Source organism: Porites lutea, chromosome 4, assembly GCF_958299795.1.
Source record: "Porites lutea chromosome 4, jaPorLute2.1, whole genome shotgun sequence".
In the NCBI taxonomy this organism is placed as follows: domain Eukaryota; kingdom Metazoa; phylum Cnidaria; class Anthozoa; order Scleractinia; family Poritidae; genus Porites; species Porites lutea.
In genome coordinates, this window is record NC_133204.1 from 29,297,617 (window position 1) to 29,321,445 (window position 23,829).

The window sequence follows — 23,829 nt, forward strand, 5'->3', positions numbered from 1 at the left end:
TACATAGCTCACGCGTTCTAGCCACTCAGGATAGTGTCCAAGACAAGCCAAAAACCAGGAAACCTGCCCTTCACCCCTCAACAGAGACATTAAAAAACGCAGGAACAAAGCTTTATTCATGATGCGCTGCAAACGTACATGCAAGATTTAATAAGGTTGGACCGAAACACTTATAAAGGACTGGTTGTGGCTTTGAAAATAAAACTCAAGACTTTTTACAATTTTTTCCAGACTTGATCTCCACTTTCAAGGCTTTTTCCTGGTCTGGAAAATTGTAGGGCAAATTAAGGCTGTACGAACCCTGGTCTAAGAGTAATGTCCGTCTTATAGAGAGCCAAATAAAAGGAGTCAAGAAAGGCACGGACAAACTCTAGGTGTCCGTTTTATAGAGGTGTCCCTTAAGAGAGAGTCGACTGTTGACCTCTTGATCCAGATCGTTCCTTCCAACTTAATTTGCGCGAAATTCCCAACATTTCACGCGCCATTACTAGAAATCCTACTATAAGTTGTTTGGTTAGGCGTCTTTTAGCGAGTAAAATGAGTCCGTGAATAGTCTAAAAATCTAACTACGTACGATCCAGGCATTATGTGCCCTATAATGCTAAGAGCAGTCGTTATTTAGCATTCAGCTTACCTTTCCGCGCTGTTTATGAATTGCACTTAGCAGACACTAGACTACCAGTCCTTTTGGAATGTCTCGGGTGCCAGCAAATGGAGGGAAAACGTAGTGGTTATTGAAAATCACTGGCCAATTTATGGTTTTCTAACCTGGGCTTCCAGCCTTCTTGATGCTTTTAAAAGTAAACAACGATTTTACAATAACAGAGCGATTTTTCGCACACTGATTGGTCGAGAGTCATGGTCAATGAGAGTGTAGGCCATGGAAATGACTTGATTATGGCGCAATTTGTTTTCCTCTTTCTCTTTTGAGCGATTCTCCCCAATAAACTTCACCGCAAACGGACGCCAAAAAGTGTCAATGTTATTGTAAAAAACAAATCGCCTACATTTTTCCATGGCCTATACTAACGACCATAGAAATGATGTCAAAATGATCAAACCTTTGCAGTGAAACCACTCGACTGCGGCTCGAGGTTTCACTACAAAGTTTGAACAAGTTGACCTCATTTCTATGGTCGATAAAAGTATTGACCATGGAAGATTGTAGTCGACTTGCTGATTAGTTATCGAGGTTGGCTAAATCATAAATGGCTTTGAAGGCAGTTCAGATAAACCGCGCCTACACTCTGTTTTTAAAAAACCGACTCATTGAGTTTGGCTGCTCGACTGAAAAGGATCGCAAGCGGTTTAGATATAGATGACAACATGGTAATTTGACCAAAATTAAAAGACAAGAAATGATTGTAGTTTAAATACTGTTTTAAATTCAACTACGCAAAAACTATTCACTTCACTCATCTGGCTTCATTTTCATAAAGGCTTCCGTTCTTCTCCTCTACAACCTCTGAAACGTAACATACATAGATTGAAGTAAGCAACTTTTCATATCAAATCTTAAAGGTGCAAAAAAAGGTTGACCTGCACCGTTCAAAACCTCTTATTTCATTGGTCCCCTTTAATCTGCACTTCCATAGTTTGCAGGGATTGGGGCATTGTTATGTCACAATCCCTATTGTTTTCCCAGCTAATCACAAACTTCACCAATCGTCACTTTAGAAACAAGAGGGAAACTAAGTCGAGTTAACTTTTGCAAAGACTTCTGAGACTGTTGCTAAGGGCAGGGAAAAATTGACCAATAGCTGACCGGCGCGTCCCCACTTAGTAACGATCCCAGACAAACTTGCGGGATACATTTCAGCTCCAGTCCCCTTCTCGTTGTTAAACTGACGACTACAACTTGCAGCAAGTTTTAACAATCGAGTCTGTGAACGAAATCCAGTAGTGTGACCATTTAAATGAAAGCTACAGATTTGGCTTGCGAGCAGGCTCTCTCGGGGAGGGGGGACGGGCTAGAGGACGAAAGCAACTATCTTGTGAATGACAAAATTACAGCTTGGTGTCAAACAAATATACCTCTCAAGCATTACTTCAAACGTTACAGAAAACAAAAATAAACTTTGAAAAACAACTGGGCCAACAAGTTTTCCAAAACCACAATTGCAATCCGTTTTAGATGTAATCTTCCTCAAGTTTGTCCTTTTGACTGTATTTGCTGTGTTATCTATGGCTTCTATTAACGTTTTACGTTCACTCAACTTGGTGGCAGTTCCCGCTGCGTTAATTTTCATAAATTTCGTGACACAGCTCCTTTTTAAATACATTAGACTGCATTAATTTGTATCGGATCGCACCACACACCTTTCTCAGCCGCAGCTTTTTGTTTCATAAGAATCCGTTTCAGCTCTGAAGTCGCCTCATCTTTGGGTTTTCCATCCAGAATATCTCCAGCAGAGTGACTCCGCGGTTTCCTCAGGACAACCTTTGTTAGTTCATTGTTATTTTCCCCAGATTCTTCGACGTTAGATGCTGCCTTTGCCGTTTCGTTTGAACTGCGCTTACGCAGTTTGATGTTAGCCCATTCCACGTCCGGTTCATCTGTTGCTGAAGGCGATGTTACTCCTCCAAAATCAACACTTGGATTCCTCTTAAGTGTTTTCTGCAATATCAAAGGAAAACAGGATTAGCTAAGTCAGTAGAGCGCTTGACTGGCTGGAGAACTTTGTAAGGAAAAAAAACCGAAATATTTTGGCCATTTGCAAAGGGGTGAGCGATAAGGAAAGATGAAGGATAAATAGGAAAAGAGAAAGAGGTGAAAAAGAAATATGGAAGGCTTTTAAGCCTGCTTTTCATAAAATCTGTGAAGGTCTGCCAAACGATCAGACGGTGGACTGTGTCGGACGTATTCAGAAAATCCGAGACAACAAAAGCAAATGTTCCTTTTTACTTTAGCGATGATTGGTATGTCGTGTTTGTTTAACTCGCTTTTGGTGCGATAATGGCGCCAAACGTATGTCTGCGATCATGTGACGTAGACCGGTCGCAGATCGTGTTACAGATCATGTGGAAGCCCTGGCTTAAACAAGCCATTGACAGAAGTCGCTGAACTCAATAAGGACGAATAGAGAGCGTCAAAAGTTTTCCAAGTGAAAAAGATTCGACACACTGTTTACAGTCCATTATTGTCCGTAAGATCGTCGAAATCGAGCGACTGTGACGGGCGGCCACCTTTGTTTCAAATGTTAGTGTTACCTGGGAAAGAGTAAGGAGGTTACGCAAAGGAATTTTTGAGCGACGCAAGTCAAACGGAAGCGAGCCCTTTTTCCCTTTTGATATTTCTTGACGCCACCAACTTTGTATTGCTAGGTGTCTTCATTCTTAAAGAGACGATTTGCCCGAAAAGACATGGGCAAAACCACTCCCCAAGCAGAATGGAAAAAGTCCCCTTCAGGTTGACATACGTCGTCGAAAAACGTCGTCAAAGTAAGAAATCGATCTTGACGATCTTATGGAACAACAGGGAACAAGTGCGACACATCTTCTCATAAAACCCGGAGAACTAATTGCAAACATTTTCTGAGTATTAAAAGGGGGCGGACAGGCTGTCCATCGGGCATCCTACAGCACCAGAACGAAAATGGTGGACGCCAGATTCAGTTGTTGTTGAAGTGACGACGAAAGAATGCTTGAAGACCCTATCCAGGTTGCAGTAGACAAAGGAGCCTATCGCTGGGGGCTTAAGAGCAAGTTTTTCAGTTTTTGAAGGCAACGTTTTTGAAACTGAGCAACTTTTAAGCACCTTTTCGACATATTGTGGTGTAAAATTTCGACAATTTCGAAGCACAAACTTGCACATGGCTACAAAAAATGAACATATCTATAGCAAGGTCTTGGGGGGCCATTCAATAGGCCATTTCCGAGTTCTCCCGGGCCTCTGTTTCAAAACGAGGGTAGGTGCTCAGCCTTTGATATGGAAATCATTTATCATTCTCATGTAACTAAAACTGATTTTCACAAGAAAGGTTGTGCACCTAGCCTCATTTTGAAAGTGAGGGTTTTCGGAACTCGCAAGCGGCCTATCCAACTCGCAGTTCATATCTTAGCAATGCGGGTACCACTAGGCTGGGGCTGAATTTTTGACATTCCTATTTTTTAGTAAAAATTACACATGCATGGAGCCCGTAAGAAATACTCTTGCCTTCTTACCAGTAAATTTCCCAAATCTGACATGGCGTCTGTGTCGTTACTGTCATTACTACTATTGGATGGCTGTAATCAAACAATAAATAAAATTATAAATGTGTGCTTTCTTTCCTAAGCTGCGAAACAGTCCGTATTTTTGCGTATTCAAGTACGGGTCAGCAGTCAAACAAAAGGTCTGGAACGAGGCTGAAAACAGAGAGCGAGACTGGGAGGAGACGCTAGTTTTTTTCTCTCGCCTAACACGCCTTACGGGCGCTTCGCGCGTGTAAGACTCTCACGCCACGCTTTACCGATTTCTTTACTGATTTTGAGAAAAAAAAAAAGTTATTCTCTATAGGAAATTACTTTTCGATTGAATATTACTTGGTAATTAAGCACCGCCAAATTGAAGGAAGAACTTCAGTTCAGTGTGTTTTTTACACTAGCAAACTTCACTCTTGACAAACTGGATAATCAGCAAAGGTGAAAATGTTGTGGTTCAACTTTATCTTTGCTTTGAATGTTATTTTCTCTTGTTTTTGCATATGGTAATGTATGATAATAAGTTTGAAACAAAATATTTAATCCAAGGACAAAATTGAGCCATAACCTGGACAATAGTGTTGGCAATCAGTTCAGGTTTTTTTAATAGACCATCAGAAATATTCATGTTGACCCACTCGATAGACCATCGATTACAATCGGAAAATTGTCTTTATAAGACTTCCAAAAAACTCACATATAATACAACCTTTTTGAGTTTTGACTGTAGACCACTAAAATATAAGCTCGGAATTTTTTCTCTGCTTTCGGGTGATTAAATTATCTTTCTTTTTTAGTTAAGACAACATTAAAAAGGCATCAAGAAATTTTATTTTTTCCCCGCGATAATCGATTGATGTTTTCAATAATCGATTATAGCATCGCTTAAAGATTTCGATCGATGATCGGCACACCACTAGGAAACAGTGGTAGATTATTTCACTAAGCACAAGTTTAACTGCATGCAATCGTGAGCGTGACACAAGTCGACTGAAAATGAGACTCACTGTTCTGACGGATTTAAGTTGTATGTTTCCACTTTTAATTCTCTCCATCATTTCACTCATGGCGTTTGCCATTGGGTCTTTAGGAGCTGCTGCTGAGAGATTATTTGTAATAGAGTGAATATGGGTAAGCACTCCCGAGCCAAACTCTTCTAATACAATTTCTGCATTCCCCACTTTAAAAACGAGAGGGACCCTGGGGCGAGTTAACTTTCGCAAAGACTTCTGGGACTGTTACAAGCGACAAGAGAAAAAAGAAATGGCCAATTGCTGACCGACGCCTCCCCAGTAACGATCCCACAAATCATTGCGGGACGCATTTTAGCTTCAATTCCCTTCTCGTTTCTAAAGTGGCGAAAGCCATCAAGTTAATCGACCGCTCTACAACAGAAGGCCGAAACTGTTTCGGGTTTCTGCCGGAGAGCGGTTGTCAAAATGAGGTAATGTGACTCGACGATATAATCCTGAGCGGTGAGTAGGGAATCTGGACGACTACCCTGCGCTAGATATCTCCTTCCCTATGCTTCATGTATTTCAACTCCCTTGGAGTGCAACGGAGACAAAATCGATAATCCCAAAAGGGCAAATGCAAATGTCACCAAACCCCTGATATCCAAAATATATAATTATTATCATAATTATTATTACTATTCACGGAAGCCGTTATTTAATATAAATAATCCTAGAGAAAAACATTGAATAACACCTTCCGTAAATTTGCCAATCTTTCTAGTTTAGCTGTGTCATCCAAATCCAAGTAAAAATATTCTATACTTTTGAACTGCTCATACTAAACCTTGTTTCAAACTTGCCCAGGGCTTTCCCCTTAGAAATGGTAGAAGCGAGGGTTTGCCACCCTCCCCTCCCCCCAAAGAACCACCATCACCATTACCACCCCCAAAGACACGTTTTAAAATGCGAGTAAACCTAAAATCGGCGACAAAATGAGTTGAGACACTTCGCCCTAAAAGGGATTTTTGACGTTTTCCTGACTCCAAAAGAGGTAAATGTAGCTTTTTCTCCCCCAACCCCTCCATGCAATGTTGTGCCGCTGTTCGAGCTACCTTTAGAAAACAACAAACAACCCAACTTTGAATGGAGGGGACAGGGGAGGGGTGTGGAGTCTTATGTTCTCTGAAGTTACCCTATTTGAGTACAATGTCTCAACAATTTCGTCGCCGATTGTAGAGTTATATGCTAAATGTCCATTGCAAAAAAAAACTAAGCAAAGACTTCAATACTTGCCTTTTCCTCGCTTTAGACTTTCCTTCCTCTTCTTTGATCCCACGATGTTCATAAATTTCCTAAGAACCAAAAGACAACCAAAGATTCAGTTAATTCCTGTTCATGAATGGCACAAGTATTTCAAATGAAAATTGAACGTTAGTTTGCCCCCACGTCACCAAGCAACAACAACAAATTTTAAAATATATAACCTTATCCCTGGAGAAGCAAATGACAGTTTACTTACTTGATGAGGTGAGTTGGAGGCGGAGGGGGTGGAGGTGGTGGCGGAGGTGGTGGAGCTGCTACTGGCGGGGGTGGGGGTGGTGCAGCAACTTGTTTCTTTGCCTCCTCTAAACTTTTCTCCAGTTCTGAAACTAAAAAGACAAAAACACCAGATTAAGAAGAACAAACAATTTTACCAAGCAACGAGGCAGTCAGCAAAGTACCTTTTTGGTTTGCTTCAACGGCTTTCTTCTCAGAATCTGCCAGCTGTTGTTCTAAAGACTCTATGTGTTCCTCAGCTAGCTGCAGCTTTTCTTCAGTAACTGTTGCAAAGAACCAGGAAAATATTATATCACATTACATTCTCCCTTATACGAGACACACGCGAGACATACGAGACGGGGTGGGACATGTCTGGCTCTCCTCGCTTGCTTCGCGCTTGCCTTCGCTAACCTAAAAAAGGCGAAAAAATAACACCTGTTCTGCAGCCTGCTGTTTTAAAAGACCACATCTTAATATCTTAATAAGGATAAGGTTAAAAAAATGACTAGAAAAAACAAGCAACCAGTTGCGGCAATAGTCCAGTTTCGAGTTCGCTATGACCGCTGAATTATGAAATGAAGACGCATTTTGTAACCCTCCGCCGCAAGGACAAAAACCACTCCAATTCCGCCTTACGACGTGAAAGCTATCACGTAATGTGACATGGCAATGTGACGATCTGCGGGAGTAACTTCTCCTAAAAACAGGGCTATTTCTTGTTAGCAAAAAGCGTTTCCCGCAACAGTCGCTTGGGTGCTTCTCGGAAGTGAATGCCCAAAACAGTCTTATGCAATGTAATCTAGCTGGTAGCTACATACCTTTGATATATCCTTCATCCTTTGAAACTTTCATTTCTTCCATAAGATCTTTGATCTGTAACAAATTCATTAGGGTTCATCACCAATAAGACTGCTTAAATTTGACCATCCGTTTGAAAATAGTAGGTAGTTGAATGTATCAGCATAAGGGATCGAAGCTGATGGCGCTTTCAAAGGTCTAGCTACCATTACCTATCTTTAAAATATTTCATTTACTTTCATCTACTGTCGAACGCTTACAGGTCGCTTACAGGAGGTGGTCGCTTAAGAGAATAGGACCACAGAGGGTCTCTTCCGAGAAGATGTCCGGGCATATTCACTTTATGGAATGGAATTTCGAAGTTATGATATGTGCAGTTCCGTGTTGTTACTAAAGTTCTTCGTATATTCTAAGAAGCTTAGTACACGCAGCGAACATAAGAGATCAGAGCAATCGTCAAGTGCTTGCTTACAAGAGGTTAAAAACAATGGAAAATCATTAAACCGCCAGCCCCAAATAGTGGTCGCGGTCGCCTTAAGTGGGTGGTCGTTTACGAGAGGTATAATTATAAGGCTTTGACTGGGAAAGTTTTGGTGCTTTGGAAAGAAGGTCGCTTACGAGAGGTGGTCGCACAAGCCAAATCACGTGATCTCCAGCTAACTTAGCCTTTGGTGCACTAAGTCTTTGATTCCAAGACCTTAAGCGCTTTTTCTTTCAAGGAAAAAATATATCAAACACACCCCGCCCCAAAGCTGGTCGATGTTTGTTAAAGGGACTGGTTCACGATAATGCGCATGTGTGAGTTCTGACAGTAGCTGATTGTTTTTCAACCAATCGGAAGCGAGTTAAATGCACGCAAGTAAATTTACAAAATTCAAATTAATTGTTCGCGACGCGAGAGTATTTCCGGGCATTTGGTTTGATTTTATTTATCCCCATAATTCAAGTTTATTCTTTGCTACTCCTCAGATATATGTTGCAGCCGATAAGAATAAAATTTACAGCCCTGTCCTGCTTTGAAACAAACATTTACCAACGTGTATTTTTACGAGGTCGTATCCACGCTAACAAAGCGGTCACCGATCGGCAAACAAAATTTGTAAACAAACATCTTATTACTGTTCTCTCAGTTCGCCTTATATAAACCCGCAAATACCTACAAATAGCGCTTGACCGGTGACAAAAGCACACAACATATGAGTATAAAGATTATCCTTAACTGAGCATAAATTTCAATTGCTTATCAGCAAATGAACAAATTCATTCGCATTGCATCGGGTCAGTGTTCCGCAAAACAAATGTTATCGAGTAGCACACATAAAGAAACTAGATTATAAACAGAATATTCAGGCAATAATTTATTTTAAAAACATCAAGTCTTAGACATATACGATGGTAAAGCAAAGACACAAGGAACATTTCAAGTGTACCAGATCGGTGAAGATCGCGCGGCCTGTTGCGGTATAACTACAGGTCGGAGTCAAAAATCAAATCAAAGTTGAACGAAATCATGCCTTTAACCACTTTCCAAGTGTCCTGTATTCTTTTCGTAGGCCACACACTACTCCTTGAACCATACCAGATCGATAGGCTAAACTTCTCTATCTCCAAAGACTCTTGAGAACGTCCTGTTGCCGGACGGCCACGATGCTCTTTTGAACCTCATGATCAAAACATTATTTTTTGCGTCTTCTTAAAACGTAACCAGTCAAACGACACAACCACACGTTAATCACCACAAACGAAGTATAACTAGACCAGCCAAAGCGACGGATGTCCGAATAAAACGAAGGATTTTCAAAGATTGTACCGGTAATGGCGATTTCGAATTTAGTGTTGACCCAACAAATTTATTCTGAAGAGAAAAACGGCGCGCATGCGCATTATCGTGAACCAGTCCCTTTAAGTAAACAAACAAACCGCAATGTCAACTTTGTTGTGAGGGTGGGGAAGGAGAGATGTTTTGTTCAGTGTGAATTTGCAACTGTCCCTGAATAATCGATCCAATTCAACACCCCTTCCCTTTGTTCAGGAACAGGGAAAAGCGCTTTTATGACCACCAGCAGACTAGACAAAAGCTACTGGATAAGGGATGGCCGCAATAAAAATTACGGTACTTGAAGACGTGCATTTAGTATCTCGTTCCTCAGTTTTCACCCGGCTTTAATCTCCCACCTTTTCTTCGGATTCTGTTCTTTCTTCAGCAAGCTTCTTGTTAAGTGTGGCAATTTCCTCAAGAGCCTTCTTTAGTTGCTCATCTTTACTGGTAGTTTCCGAGATATATTTCCTTTGCTGGTCCAAGACATCTTTCTCCCTCAATACCTGTTTGTAAAACAAACTGAAGCTGTAATTTAGCACGCAATCCTAATCTCCAGGGCCGGGTTGTTCAAAGCTAGGGTTAAAATAACCCAGGGTTAGTGCGAAATATAAATTTTGATATGAAAGCTTAAAAAGCAAAGTCAGTTTAATTCTTCTTGTGTACGCCATTTGATGATTGGATGCTCTAAAAAGAATAACGAAAATCATCAGAGAAAGTGCTTTTGAACAAAAGAAAAAGAAACCCTGATTAAAATTTAACCCTGGGTTAGCGCTAAACTGCATTTGAACAACTGGGCCCGGGTTGCTGTTTGCGGGCGACAAGAGGAGCACGCAATCCTAATCTCCAGGTTGCTATTATTCATGCACGGCACATATTTAGCCAGCTTCTAATGGACTTCCACTAAGAGTGAATGGAATGCACAGAACGCAATCTGATCTGACGCAACTTTGGACCTTCTACCTCTCGTAATCTATGGCCATCTATCACGTGAATCTTACGCAAAGCACAGCGTTGGAGCAAAAGCGCTTTGACCTTCGACAGAAGCCCATCTTCTGCCTTCGATCCATGTCGCCTGCACTCCGTAACCTTTTGTTATTACTAGTACGTACCCAGCATTCGTTTGGACTTCCACTTAGAATGAATTTAACGCATAGAGCGCAAACTAATCATTCTAGCACTTGTGATCTTATCACGCACGTTTTGACCTTCTTTCACGTGAAACTTACGCAAAACAAAGCACAGCATTGAAGGAAGAGCGTTTGCATGGATCTCGCCCGCAGTCCCAAACCCTGGGTTATAGCTAATCGTCAATTGAAAGTTGCAGAAATTAACAAAAGACACAGAAGTTGGAACCACTAAACTAAGAGAATAAACGCCGTTCAGGCAATTTTTTTTGCTGTTTACAAAAGCCAGGAAAGGTGTCTGCAACTAACCGCGGTCAAAAGAAAAAAGCTAGCAAAGCATTTCAAAACATAAGGTTGTCATTTTCTTCGCTCGAAGTTTAAGGTGTTACTAATACGCTGTTTTATACTCTACTAAACGTTTTTAAAGTTAGCTAAAAAGGTTCCAAGGGTGTCGAAACTGAAACTCAAAAGTTTTCGGCACCATTGGCGCAAATATATCAGTTTTGATTCAGCGTAAAATGTTTTGAACGAAAAGAAGCTTATTATTTCCGGAAAATGTAAAGACCATGTAAATGATAGTAAATTAGGAAATCAAGTAGTAGAAGAGTATCAGCAGTATTGGTGGTTGGATGGATGCATGGCTATACCATCAGTTGTTAATACTTACTTATTATTAATATGTGACTGCCAGATGCAGTTAAGCAATTAATGTGTCGTTGTTTGACTGCGTGGCTGCATGATGCCGCTCGCATATCATAATCCATAAAGATACCGGTGCTCACCACATAGTCTCCAATCTCAAGTGGTTGGAGCATTCGACGATAGTACGGAGGGTTGTGGGTTCGAATCCCACCTAGAACTCAGATTGCGGTTGATTCTCTTCCACGTGATTTTTTAATAAAAAGGTTGTTTAATTAACAAAGGCCTTGTGCGCCTTCGGGCGTGAACAGAGATGACGATGACGATAATCTGTTTTTATACATCTTGTTCATGTTTCCACTTAATTAACGGTAAACGAAATCCTTACTGAATAAAACGAACCACGCCCAAGACGTTGGACGCAGTGGACGTTCCATTGAAAGTATCGAGGGTTAATAGAGATTAATCACCGCGTATATTTTCTCGCGAACGGCAGAGAGGGTCACGTGATCTGACTTTTACCGCGTTTGCTGTTTGCCGGCCGCCGTTTCAAAGCGAACAGGACATTATTCCCGTTTGGAGCAAACGAGAAAACGTGATTATTTGCATGCCATTTCTACAGACTATTTCTTCATTTTGATCGCTTGTTTTAATAGCTATGTTTCGTTTATTATTCTTCTTCTTCATGACTGTTTGTAAAGCTACAAGAGTTTCAAATTCGATCAATAAAGGATGCCAACTTCTCTGGGCATTTTGTCCAATCCCCGTGAATGGCCGCGACCCAGAACACTTGTCGTGTATCATACGTATTTTACTTAGTTTAAAAGAAAAACTAAGAAACAAAGAAACATATTAGTTAACAGATAATTAATTTTCAAATATTTTAGACAATTTGTGTACAAAAATTATTTTTAACACCCTTCTTTTTTCCCACAAACACAGCGGACGGAACGGCAAACGACAAACACCGCTGGCTGACGTTCGGCGTTTGCCGATAGCACGGTACTTAATCTAACTAATATTTTGAAGTATTTACCTCAGCTGCGTACTTTTCAGCCTCAAAACGGCAGTGAGCTTCAAGCTCATATTTCTGTTGAAGGCTGTTATACTCTTCAAGTGCTAGGACAGAAACTGAAATACAAAGAGCAGAGATATTCGCGCCAGATCTGTGTAGGGTGCCAATACAAGCCATTTGTTATGCTCCTTCTTTATCTATCATATCGCAATAGTTAAATACCTTTCCCAAGATCTGGCTGAGTGTCCATGAGGAGGTTCAAATTTTCATTATTTGATGATAGACTCCGTGTACAAAACACTCAAGTATTTTCTTCAAAAACTAATCCCAATCATAAAAAAATCGCACCAAATTAAGTGTTATGGACAGTGCTCAAATTTTTAGTCAAAGCAAAGGACGAATAAACAGATCTTAATAAAAAGTTCTCTCTCGTTCAATAATCTTGCAGTTCTAATATCACAGTTCGCGTTTTGCACTCAGGTTTCCCCCGAGAAAAAAATAAACAGTAAATACCCCCGGCCCCACTTAATAAGAGCATGTTTTAGTCTAACACCTGTCACGGCTTCTTATTTTGAAGCATTGGTTACAAACTAAGAATCCATAATCAACAAAACCAAACATAATGGGAAAACTCAACCTTATTAGTTTATATCTAAGTTCTATATAAACAAAAGACTCTAACAATCATAGGAACCTGTTCAGCTTATACGCTGTAAAAAACACTTTATCAAAGTAATTCATTGATTCCTCACCTCTGTTCAGCTGTTTAAACTGTTTTTCGTTTTTCAGAAGTCTACTCTTTGTAGTGTCATGTGCATTTTTCTCTTTGTTTAGCTGAAGGTAGAAGTAAACTATGACAGTAAACACACCCTTTTCACAGAACAAAGAATATTCCTTTTGTCTAAAAGGAAACTGAGCACAAATTAAAGGCGATGTTACAAAAGATGAGTCGCAACGACGGTTTTTAGCGCAACACAGCGTTGCAACATGTTGCCAGTGCGGTATTGTTTCGAATAGTTGCAACATTGTTCGAACATTGCAACGCTGTGTTGCGCTAAAAATCGTCGTTGCGAATCTTCCCGTGTAACATCAACTTACTGGCACAAGTGGCAGAAATTTAGGCCCCCTTCACACGAATTCGGACATTTTTTTTAAAAAACCGCACATTCTGCCACCAGGGTTCGTGTGGACGGGGCCTAAGACCACTCTAGCGAGCTTTAGTGGATTTCCACTAAAGGTACGGAAAAACGGGCAACAAAAAACGTGCAACCTCTTTTGCAACATTGCTGCAAAACGAGTGGAATTGCGATGTTGCGCGTTTCACCACCTACGTTCAAACCTGATTTGTTGCAAGACAGGTTTTATGTTGGTGTTACAACGCGCAACATCGCTATACAACTCGTTTTGCAGCAATGTTGCAAGACAGGTTTCATGTTTTTTGTTGCCCGTTTTTCCGAACCTTAACAATGAATGGAATCAAAGAACTCCACCCGATCACAACTGCCACTTGTAACCTGACAACGCGGGTTTTGACGGACTTTCTATCACGTACCCAAAACACAGCGTTGGAGCAAGAGCGGTTTGACGTTGGATCGATCTCGTCCGCACTCCCTAACCATTAATTATCACTAGTATTCTTGGTTTGCAACAACGTAACAAGGCGACCATGTTGGGGGGTCAAAACGATAAAAGTTTTTCTCGAGGAATTTAAATGAAAATAGAATTAGTTCCCAGAGGAGAGAAATGTTTTTGTTCTTCACCACCAACATTGCCGTCGTGACGTCACATGCAAACCACCAATTAGTCATTTCATTTTTATTCGTCATTCAGAATTTACAATTTTAGTAAACACTGACCTCATTTTGTGTTGTAGTCAATTTCTCTTTGGTAAGTCTTAACTCTTTTTTTAAGGCTTCCAGTTGTCCTTTTAGCACTAACAAAATACAGTACTTTGATTATTTATGTGACTTCTAAAAATCAGAGACGTCATCATCAAGGACAGAGCATACACCACTTGAGCTGGTAAAACCGCAATACCTCATTTAAAAGGAAAATTAATTTCCGCAAAACCACATCACCGCAAAAAACCTCAATTCTGACACTTTTCGATTAATTAATGTTGTTCATACGTATCTGTTTGATTTTAGAAAAACGTATCTTTCTTAGAGTCCTAAACATTGGGCTAGTGTAGCTTTCTAACCTACCACCAAACAGTAGTGGTCACGCACGCAAGCATTGAAATCACTGCATACTGTTAGTTTGTCTTTTTTCCCTCCCATATTAGTTGTTAGGATAAGGGCCTCGGAGGATAATGCAATATTAGTCACCCCAATACTTATCCGCTGGATAGTAATTTAGTATCTAAAGTTTGAACAATCGAGGCCAGGGCTTTCAATATTTCGAACTCTGTTTGAAATAACTCAAGCCCTTTTCAATTTCTTTTCCAGGCGTTCAGGTAGTGGAGAGGGGGAGGGGGGAATACAGGGCGCACAAAGAAACAAAGCGGAAGACAGGGAGAGAAAAGCTATTAAATTCTAGAGTAATAAAGAATCATGATATCTTCCCTTATACAAAAGTGTACGCTATACAGTCGAACCTCCATGCGCGACCACCTCCCACAGGCGAACGCCCATCCAAAACACTAAAATTTTCCCCAGCGATCACTGCAGACGGAAACGTTCGTAAACGACTACCTCTCGTAAGCGATTGCGACCACTTTTGGATAACGGCTTTACAATTTGCCATTGTCTTTCCTCATCCTGTAAGCGAACACTTAGGGCGTGATTTGATCTCTTTGTTTGAAACTACACATATTATCGTAACTTACAAATTGCATGCAATGAATTCTCTTCCAAAATATAGATGTGTCGGCCGGGCCTCTTCAAGAAGGAGACAACCTTTGCGTCGATTCTTGTAAGCGATCACTGAGCCTTTGCATTTTGGGTTGGCGATTAGGGGAGGTTTCATTGTATAGGAGTCTGTTGTATAAAGGTTCCCTTGTTCTATAATTCAATTTCTTTCTTCGATCATCATCATGAAATTAACTCAAACATAAGCTCACCATTGATTTCTTCATGTAGAACTGCATTGTCATTTAATGAGCTATCATCTGTGGCCTCAACAGAAGGCAGTTCCTCCTGAATAAAGGATAAATTATTAAAGATTGGAAATAAAATGCACAGGATAACATTTATTTGCCCTCAGAAAAGGAACATAATTGGTAAGTACAGTTAGAGCTTGTTTCTCTGGATCTTTAATTTTTGAATGTAAAACCAAATCAGTTGTTTTTTGGAGGGAGTTTAAACTTAAGATTCAAAATCGGTTTTTCAAGGCGGGTGAGAAAGGAACTCAAGTTCTCCTTTCCCCACAAACATCCATTGCTCTTACAGTGAATAAATCATCCGCGGTTCTTCTTTTTATTAGAGAGAGTCACGTTTACAGCAAACGGCAAACGCCAGATTCAAGAAGAGAATTTCTCAGAATGGAAAATAAGCAGATAAAAACTGTCCAGAACAATTCTTATGGATAAAACTGGCGTGAAACTACTTATTGTTGCGTAGAAGTAATAAACAGTAAACGGCAATTAAGGGGAAAACTTGGTAACAGGGTACAAATTCACGTTTGCCGTTTGTTGTAAACGTGAATCTTAATCTCTCTTAATTATTGTTTCATATGCGCGCTCGACGATCTCTTTAGAGAAAATAGAGGGTCTGTGAACAGGCTACCTTGTCTCCTTCAGCCTCCCCTAGCAAATCGACGGGAAAATAAAATAACCTCGCAGCGAAAATAAATGAATAAATACACTTTATTGTCTGGCACAATTACCGATGGACCCAGCAGTTTTCATCATGGGCACTAGCTGCTTGTCGTTTCAATACAAATCGCTTCGATACAAACTCAAGCAGTGAAATTTCACAAAAATTTTGTTCACTTCAAGTATAGTTTTTGAGTGAACAAGAAAAACATGTTGGGAGAATATCTTGCTTCTTCAAGCAAAGTTTGTGCACAGGTAACCCAGGCTCTGTAATAGTACCACAATATGGTTCCAGTAAAATTACAGTGTTTGTATGGGGTAAAAATACGATCCTAAAATTTCTAAGAAATACTAAATAAAGATCAATGAAACTTACTCTGCAGTTAATTGTTGTTGTCCTTATTGCTCCAACGAAGTTTCGTGATAATTTGTAGTAATTTGTTCAAATTGGATCGTATTTTTACCCCATACAAACACTGTAATTTTACTGGAACCGTACTGTGGTACTATTACAGAGCGTGGGTTACCTGTGGTTTGTGGAACGATTTACACCTCGAATAAATAAACTTGTATCGAAACAACTTTGCATCGAAACGACCGGTAACATTTCTTTTTTCTACCAGCTTTGTTAGTTGGCCTATACCACGCCAATACAGTTAAAGTGCTTTAACCTAAATCCGAAAAATGCCATTTTCAGATTATTTTTCATTTCTTTAGTGGTAAATACACCCGAGAACCTAAAGACATAGAGTTCCATTTTCAGATTTTTTTTTCATTTGTTTTGGTGTAATGAAGCCCAAGAATCTTAGATCATGAATTAAACAGATTACATTCTCCAAAGTTGACAGGTACAATACCCTTGGAAAAACTATTATTACAATAGGATTACCAAGCAATGTAATTTTATTACAAAAACACGGTCTCAAAACTGTAAAGAAAATGCTACTAACAAATGCATCTCAGCTCAAAATGATTATAGAAACAAGTTTTATTTGTCTGTGTTTCAAAACCTGCAACATTAAGGTAAACTTGTCACAACAAAATTATCTAAACTAACCAATGGTAAGGAATAATGATATCACTGTAACAAACTGTGGTATTTTATAATTATGGGGAATATGAGGGTGAAAAACGTTGTAACGTCACAGATTGTTGTGCATGATGGAATATTATGGTGGGACTTTTACAATGTAATAAATACTGGATTTAACAAAAGACTGAAATTAATAAATAAACTGAAATTAATTAATTAATAAACTGTGGTATTTTATAATTATGGGGAATATTAAAGTGAAAAAAGTTGTAACGTTACAAATTGTTATGCACGATGGAATATTTACAGTGAGACTTTTAATAAATACCGGATTTAACAAAAGACTGAAATTAAAAGAGGAAAAAGCATTAAGCCCCATGCAAATAGATGCAACATTATTGGATGATACATATTTCGTCCATTTGCACACACTGTTGCTGGTTGTTGCGTGTTGTTGGGAGTTGTTGCACAAAGTTTTTAACCGGTCAAACTTTTAGTTGCTGCAAATGGTGAAACAACTCCCAAGAATGTTGGGAGTTGTTGGCCAACAATGATGAGTCCGTTTGGACGTTTTTTCTTTATAATAGTGGCTTCTTCGACAATTTAATCATTTCCAGTTATTGCAAACATGTTAGTGTATGTTTGAAGGCCATCTAAAAATTATTGTCAAGTGAGTAGCCTATGAGATTCTATTATAGACAGAAAATACCTACAAGATTGAGCTGTTCTCCAGAGCCAATTTGTGAGATAAGCAATTGGCTTTGTCGCTTGAGAGCCTTGTTTTGTTGAACCATCTATCAGGGATTTCAAATCACAGAAGAACAATTTAAGTGGCTATCAGCTGATTGGTGAATCTGTCACTGGTCACCACCACGCTGTAAAACTACATTTATTTTTAATTTACCCTTCAAGGGTATGTACATGTATGTAAGGTTCCAGTGGTTAGCAGTATGATGTTGCCTAGGTCAATGCCACTCTCAGGGTTGTCACGGTTACACGTTGCACTCGCCTGCATTTCGGGAATCACTAGCCTCGCAGGCACTTCCCCCAGGCTCATCTCTGTTGATGAGTTTAAAGGATTTAGGGAGACAAAGTGACACCTTAATTAGCTAAGTTTACAAGAACCAAGGAAAAGTTTGTTTGACAGATCTGAGCACTTTTTTAAGTCATAGAACAACAACAAAATAATCAGTTAATCAGTGTTGTGGATACACGTGCAGCACATCTTGCTATATATGCATGCCTCACTACCTCGCTCCAGCCTCAAACAAAATAATAGCGGACAACAACCACAATGAGCCACACCTGTTCAGAGCCAAAAATGAATAATGACAGTTTCTTTACCCTTTGCAGGGCTGTCATTAAGGTTTGAAGCAGCCATACGAAATGAAGATTCACCCATAACTCACAAAACTTATAGTGTCTTTCTTAGTTTACCACTTTGATCATTCGGAGATAACATCAAGTGCCCTCTGCTATAACAGGTGTTTCTGGTAACGGCCCTTAATGACTGCTCTGCTTTGACTTAATGGTCACAGGCTATCAAAACATCAGTCACTTTCAATACCAATCAACTCTAATACGGTAACCGTAATGCTAGTAGCTTAGTTTGGTAATACATACATTGAAAGTGAAGAATGATCATCGCAGTAAATTTTCCAATTTAAGCAATTGGAAAGAAGAAGCCTGAAAAAAAATCAGGGCTTCAAAGGGATTTCAGGCTTCTTCTTTCCAATTGCTTAAATTGGAAAATTTACTGCAATGATCATTCTTCACTTTCATCTACAACCGCAGTTCAAAATGAATTATTTCATATATACTGCACATCATTTCATTCCTCACGGGAGATATGAACTCAATAAATTGACCTCGCTCCCAATGTGTGGCTTCATAGCTCAGTTGGTAGAGCAACGCACCGGTAACGCGGAGGTCACGGGTTCGAATCCCTTTGAAGCCCTGATATATATTTTTTTTTTCAGGCTTCTTCTTTCCAATTACTTAAATTGGAAAATTTACTGCGATGATCATTCTTCACTTTCATCTACAACCGCAGTTCAAAATGAATTATTTCATATATACTTCACATCAATACATACATTGGTAGCAAACTCCTCCGCCTTTGTCCTGCAGCTTTGCTCCACCTCAAACTTTTCATGCAAATTCTCATATTCACACAGTGCAATGTTTGAGACTGTAAGATACAAGGAATAAACAAAGAAAAAACAATGGAAGCAGTGAATGTCTGGTAAAAAATTTCGCATCTTGGACATTTAACCCAAGAAGCATTAGCAGGGAAATAAACATAAAAAATTGATTTGGTTCAACTGTTGCCTAACATCACTAATCCAACAATAATAATGCTGAACATTAAGTAAGTGAAACCAAAAACCTACTATTTATGGCCCTAAACAAGATGATGAGCATTCTTGTCCCCATCATTATATGAGCCAAGCCTGCGTAGCTGGCGGGTTTTTTGGTGTTATTTTTGTTTTTGGCTCGTATTTATACAGCCGCATGCAGGTCAAAATGAAAAAACCATGGGGGAGAGGGCTAGGGAGAGAAAGAGAGGGAGAAAAACCACCACAATTAACCCCTTGTGATTTTTGAAATGCCCCTTCCAGTCTTGTGAAAGAAGGAATTTGGCTTACATGTGATGTGACATGTTTAGAAGTTTGACAGCTGTCGAAAACAACTGTCGCACCAATGGTTTCAGCACTTTGTGCTCATTTGATATTTAGAAATAGATTTTGTTTATCGGAATGAGATTTCATTATTGGGCTCAAAGTTCCACCCTAAAATCAAAAGATTGGAATTATTACGTGTATATATTATTATTTTGATTGCTGACACACCATAGGCCAATGGCAAAGTTCACACAGACTGATCACTGGAGTGTCGTCTTCAGTTATTTTCTTTATATATTATAATATAAATGTGAGGATAATTTTTTCACTTTTTCAGAAATATTTCTTGTTCAGAATAGCATGCTCGCTTTTAAGAATAATTATTATTCTTTGGAGTTTTAGAACTGCGGACCTCTTTGACATCTAAGGTAGGTGAATATGTAATAGATATATATACAGATGTATACTGTGTATATTTTAGTTAATTTTTTTATCTCATGTTAATAATATATCAGGTCAGACATTAGAAGCCACCATACAACCAATAGAATGCCTTTGTATCCACTGGGAATCTCACATCTGCTCGCAGGTTGACATTCTGTGGGCCACAATCAGGAATGCCATTTGCTCTGTCCCCTGGAGAACAGGTTTCAAAAATCTAATGGGGTTGAATGGAGGTGGTTTTTCCCCAGTACTGCCTTCTCCCCTTGCTCCCATCGCCATGATTTTTTGGTTTGACCTTGGTTCAGCTTTATGGCTGTATCTGTTATCTTAACTACCAAAAAAAAAACACCCCTAAAAAACGCCAGCTACAAGGCTAACATGAGCCCAGTAACAGAAACAGGTCAATTGAATAAATAATTTCTGTTTTGTGAGTATCCAAGACACAATATGATTATATTTTATTATTATACGACCACAAAGTAAAATATAACCAGCCATGAAACTGACAAAAGATCCATCGTAAGACTGTAAGAATCGATGGAATAATGGTATTCAAGGAAAGCCCACCTTCTTGATGAAAATCAAAAAAAAAAAAAAGAAATTGCAAAATACCGTTAAATTCCGAAAATAAGCCCCTCCATTTATAAGCTCCTCCAAATATAAGCCCCCCAAACCCATAATGCAAAAAACCCTCCATTAAATCACCCCTCCAAATATAAGCCCCCCAGGGGCTTGTACTTGGAAATTGCCCTCAAATGCAAAGTACAACAAAGCCAAAATGGTAAATTTCCTTCCAATTATAAGGCTAGCCCAATCGATTTTGAAATGCAAATTTCCCTCCATAGATAAGCCCCTCCAAAAATAAGACCCTCAAAAAGGGCCTTTGAAAAATATAAGCCACGGGGCTTATTTTCAGAATTTTACGGTATCCCGTGTCAATCTGCACTTTCTTAAGTTTGTTTTAAAATACTATAGGCTGCCAAAACAGCCAACATTTTTTCACACTAATAAAGGTTTCCTACGAAATGACATCAGAGGAACAAGCACAGAAATTTGACCACACTGATGATGTGTCACTACCCAGATCTGGGTAGTGCTTCTGATTGTTAAAGCAAATTTCCAACCATGCAGTCACAATCACTGCCCAGGTCAGGGTGGTGACACGTCATCAGTATGGCCAAATTTCTGTGCTTGTTACTCAGACATCAGGGTTGTCAGTAAGATTTCAAGTTGCTGGGTAAATACAAACAAACAGCTAGGGATATCTTTTGGTTCTAGTTTTCTTTTTTTTTTCCAATAAAAGTAGCCAGCGGTCACACTCATTGTAGCCAGGGAAAATCCCCGGCCCCGGGCTCTTAAGGACAACCCTGGACTTCATTTCGTTGAGAAACTGTTAGTAGCATTGTGAAATTTTAGCTGTTTCTCAGACTAAAAAATTTTTTAAAAAACTGACAACTTTAAAAACCACCTCATCTGACACCATATTCACAAAAAATAAGTTGGAAAAAAACCAAAACCTTAATCCACTTGTGCAAATTTTAATGTAATTAATACTAAATGTTACACATTCATTTACTCAGAGAAAAACACTATTTCCTATAATATTATTTTTGTCACAACACCTGACTTAAAAAGAAAAAAATAGGCCAATGAAAGAAAAATTTTATTAATAATGTATTTAATTTCACAGATGCAACAAGTCCTCTGACTTGAAATAAGATATTAAAAGACAAATATTATTTCAGTATTTTTTTGTGAATTAAATGATTTTTTTTTAGAAATTTTTGCACTAAATTTATGTAATCTCCGGGCATATATTTAATTCAGTTATTTCAGATCAACACAAAAGAGCCTCGAGAATAAAAAAACCTATACAAAAGCCTTGAGCTTGGTGATTAACTATAGGTTTAAATGACAACGAATTGATCGAAACTTCCCCTTTAGAATAACTTTCTCACTTTATTACTGGGTTTTTATGCTGAATTTGTTCCATTTCCGTCTTAAGGACTCCAAACATGGAAATTCGTGGTACGATACCTAAACTGAAACTAATTAGCTTAATCTTGAAACAGAAATAAGCCGTCACTTTTTGTGTAATCTTCGTAAGATTATACCTGTAACTTTACCAGCTTAATTTCATAAATAACGTTTTTTTTTCCCTCTCCAGCCTATTAAGAGCAGAAATGTTCCAAATTAACGATCATTTCAACCTGCATTCAAGTCGAAGTAAAACTGTTTTTAGAAAGTAAACCATCGACCCATTTCTTTATTTTTAACTAAAATGTCAGGAAGGCAGCTGTCTTTCCTAAAGCAAATGACGCCAAAACAGAACGTAAGCTAAAGCTAGTTTATCCGACGAAAAGACGTGCTGTAAGTAAACCTATCTGTTATACAATACTTTATCAAATCAAAATAATGCAGTATTTGCTTTGATTTAGCATTCGAGCTTATACACAAAATGGCCAGGAAGTTTTACGACGAATTGGTTTATTCATTCAGAATAACTATGCAATATCGAAGGTTCATCGCAGCTTGTTAATGAAACGCTGGAAATTGATCACTCGCAATGTTTTAGCTAAATATTAAGCTTACGTATTCGCAAAACTACAGATACGTCTCCACTTCCAGTGGAAGTTATAATATATTTTGCACTGATATTTACTGTCGACTGTACCTTCCTTGAGCTTTTCCAAGTCTCCTTTGGCCTTCAAATATTTCACCTCTTGTTCCTTGTACTAATAAAAAGAAAAAGAAAAGCTAAGCTTAAATCAACATGATTGATATTAGTTTTTCAATTAGCAATTGACTTTTCCTCATTCTCCGAATGCTTCCATGAATCAGCTGGAGTTTACCTATAAAGAGAAAACAATTGGCAAACAATAACCTCACCTTTTGGTAATACTCCTGGTGTTTTTTCTGTAGTTCTTCGAATTCAGCGACAGCTGAAACAGAATAACATTTGATTTGATCGACCACTCGAAGATTTCACAGTTGAGCAAACTTTACGACAAGCACTTTGTCTCACAAACTGTTCTCCAAGCAACAAATCACTACCTTTTTGAGATAATCCTTTAAGGTTTCGGTAATTTTTGTCTAGTACTTCCAGTCTCTTCCGGGTTTCATCTAATTCGGATTCGAGCGTCGCAGAACCATTTGAAGCGTCCGCCATTTTTTCATCGATAAATATTTTCCTGTCAGTGTCACACAAGCTGCGGGCAAAAGAAATCACGTGACATGTAACAACACTTCCGTCTTTCAACGGGTGTTTCAGTGGTTTCTCACCGGAAGATAGATTGTTCTAATTATCAAAATGCGTTTCTGTTTTATAAGAGGAGACTTTGCTGCATTATATTTATTTCAGGCTTCTGTATATGCACAACTTTAGAAATTTGGGGAGAAGTGATCTCAGATAACAGGACTTAACCCGGTAAGGTGTCCAACAGAACTGAGAAAGAAGATCATGACAGTTTTCGACCCAACAAAGAAAGCCTGAAAAATTGAAGCTTGTGCTTGTACGAGATTCGAGCCCTTGAATTGCTACGATACCATTGCAGCGCTCAACCAATTGGGATAACAAGCCAACTGTGAGCAGGTCGTTGGGCTGGTTCGTGAACACGATAATGATCAACAAAGTAAGTAAGTACGTTTATTTACATTTCGGTCAATACAAGTTGCAGCAGGCTAGAACAAATATAAATGGATGGAGGAGGACTAAAGAAATTTTTACAGGCTTTTACTGGGTAGTCTGCCTATGTTCCACCCTTTTATGGGTTTTAGTAAAATAACTAAAATAGCACACGCGTTCTGATTGGTTAAAAAGTTATGGTTTACTGTGCAGGTAAAATCATAGAAAACTTAAAGTTATTTTATAAAAGCAATAGACCACACTTTCTATGGGTTTA

The 23,829-nt window shown here is 39.0% G+C and overlaps 1 protein-coding gene across 2 annotated transcripts; it reads right to left on the minus strand.

Moving 5' to 3' along the window:
* On the minus strand, nucleotides 1-23,113 carry LOC140933232 (uncharacterized). Of its 2 annotated transcripts, none has more exons than XM_073382751.1 (18): nucleotides 22,982-23,113; nucleotides 22,817-22,869; nucleotides 22,602-22,662; nucleotides 18,956-19,050; nucleotides 17,573-17,653; nucleotides 15,134-15,209; nucleotides 13,929-14,005; nucleotides 12,825-12,906; nucleotides 12,094-12,188; nucleotides 9,651-9,797; nucleotides 7,496-7,550; nucleotides 6,860-6,958; nucleotides 6,658-6,787; nucleotides 6,432-6,490; nucleotides 5,190-5,281; nucleotides 4,165-4,227; nucleotides 2,320-2,617; nucleotides 1-1,465 (listed from the first exon to the last, which is right to left on the minus strand). In XM_073382751.1, the coding sequence occupies exons 1-18, from the start codon at nucleotides 23,094-23,096 to the stop codon at nucleotides 1,416-1,418; spliced, it is 1,728 nt and encodes a 575-aa protein (XP_073238852.1). In that variant the 5' UTR covers nucleotides 23,097-23,113; the 3' UTR covers nucleotides 1-1,415. The 2 variants fall into 2 exon arrangements, with proteins under 2 accessions (XP_073238852.1, XP_073238853.1); XM_073382752.1 differs by having other exon boundaries at nucleotides 3-1,465; nucleotides 5,190-5,278.
* Nucleotides 23,114-23,829: the final 716 nt, after the last annotated feature.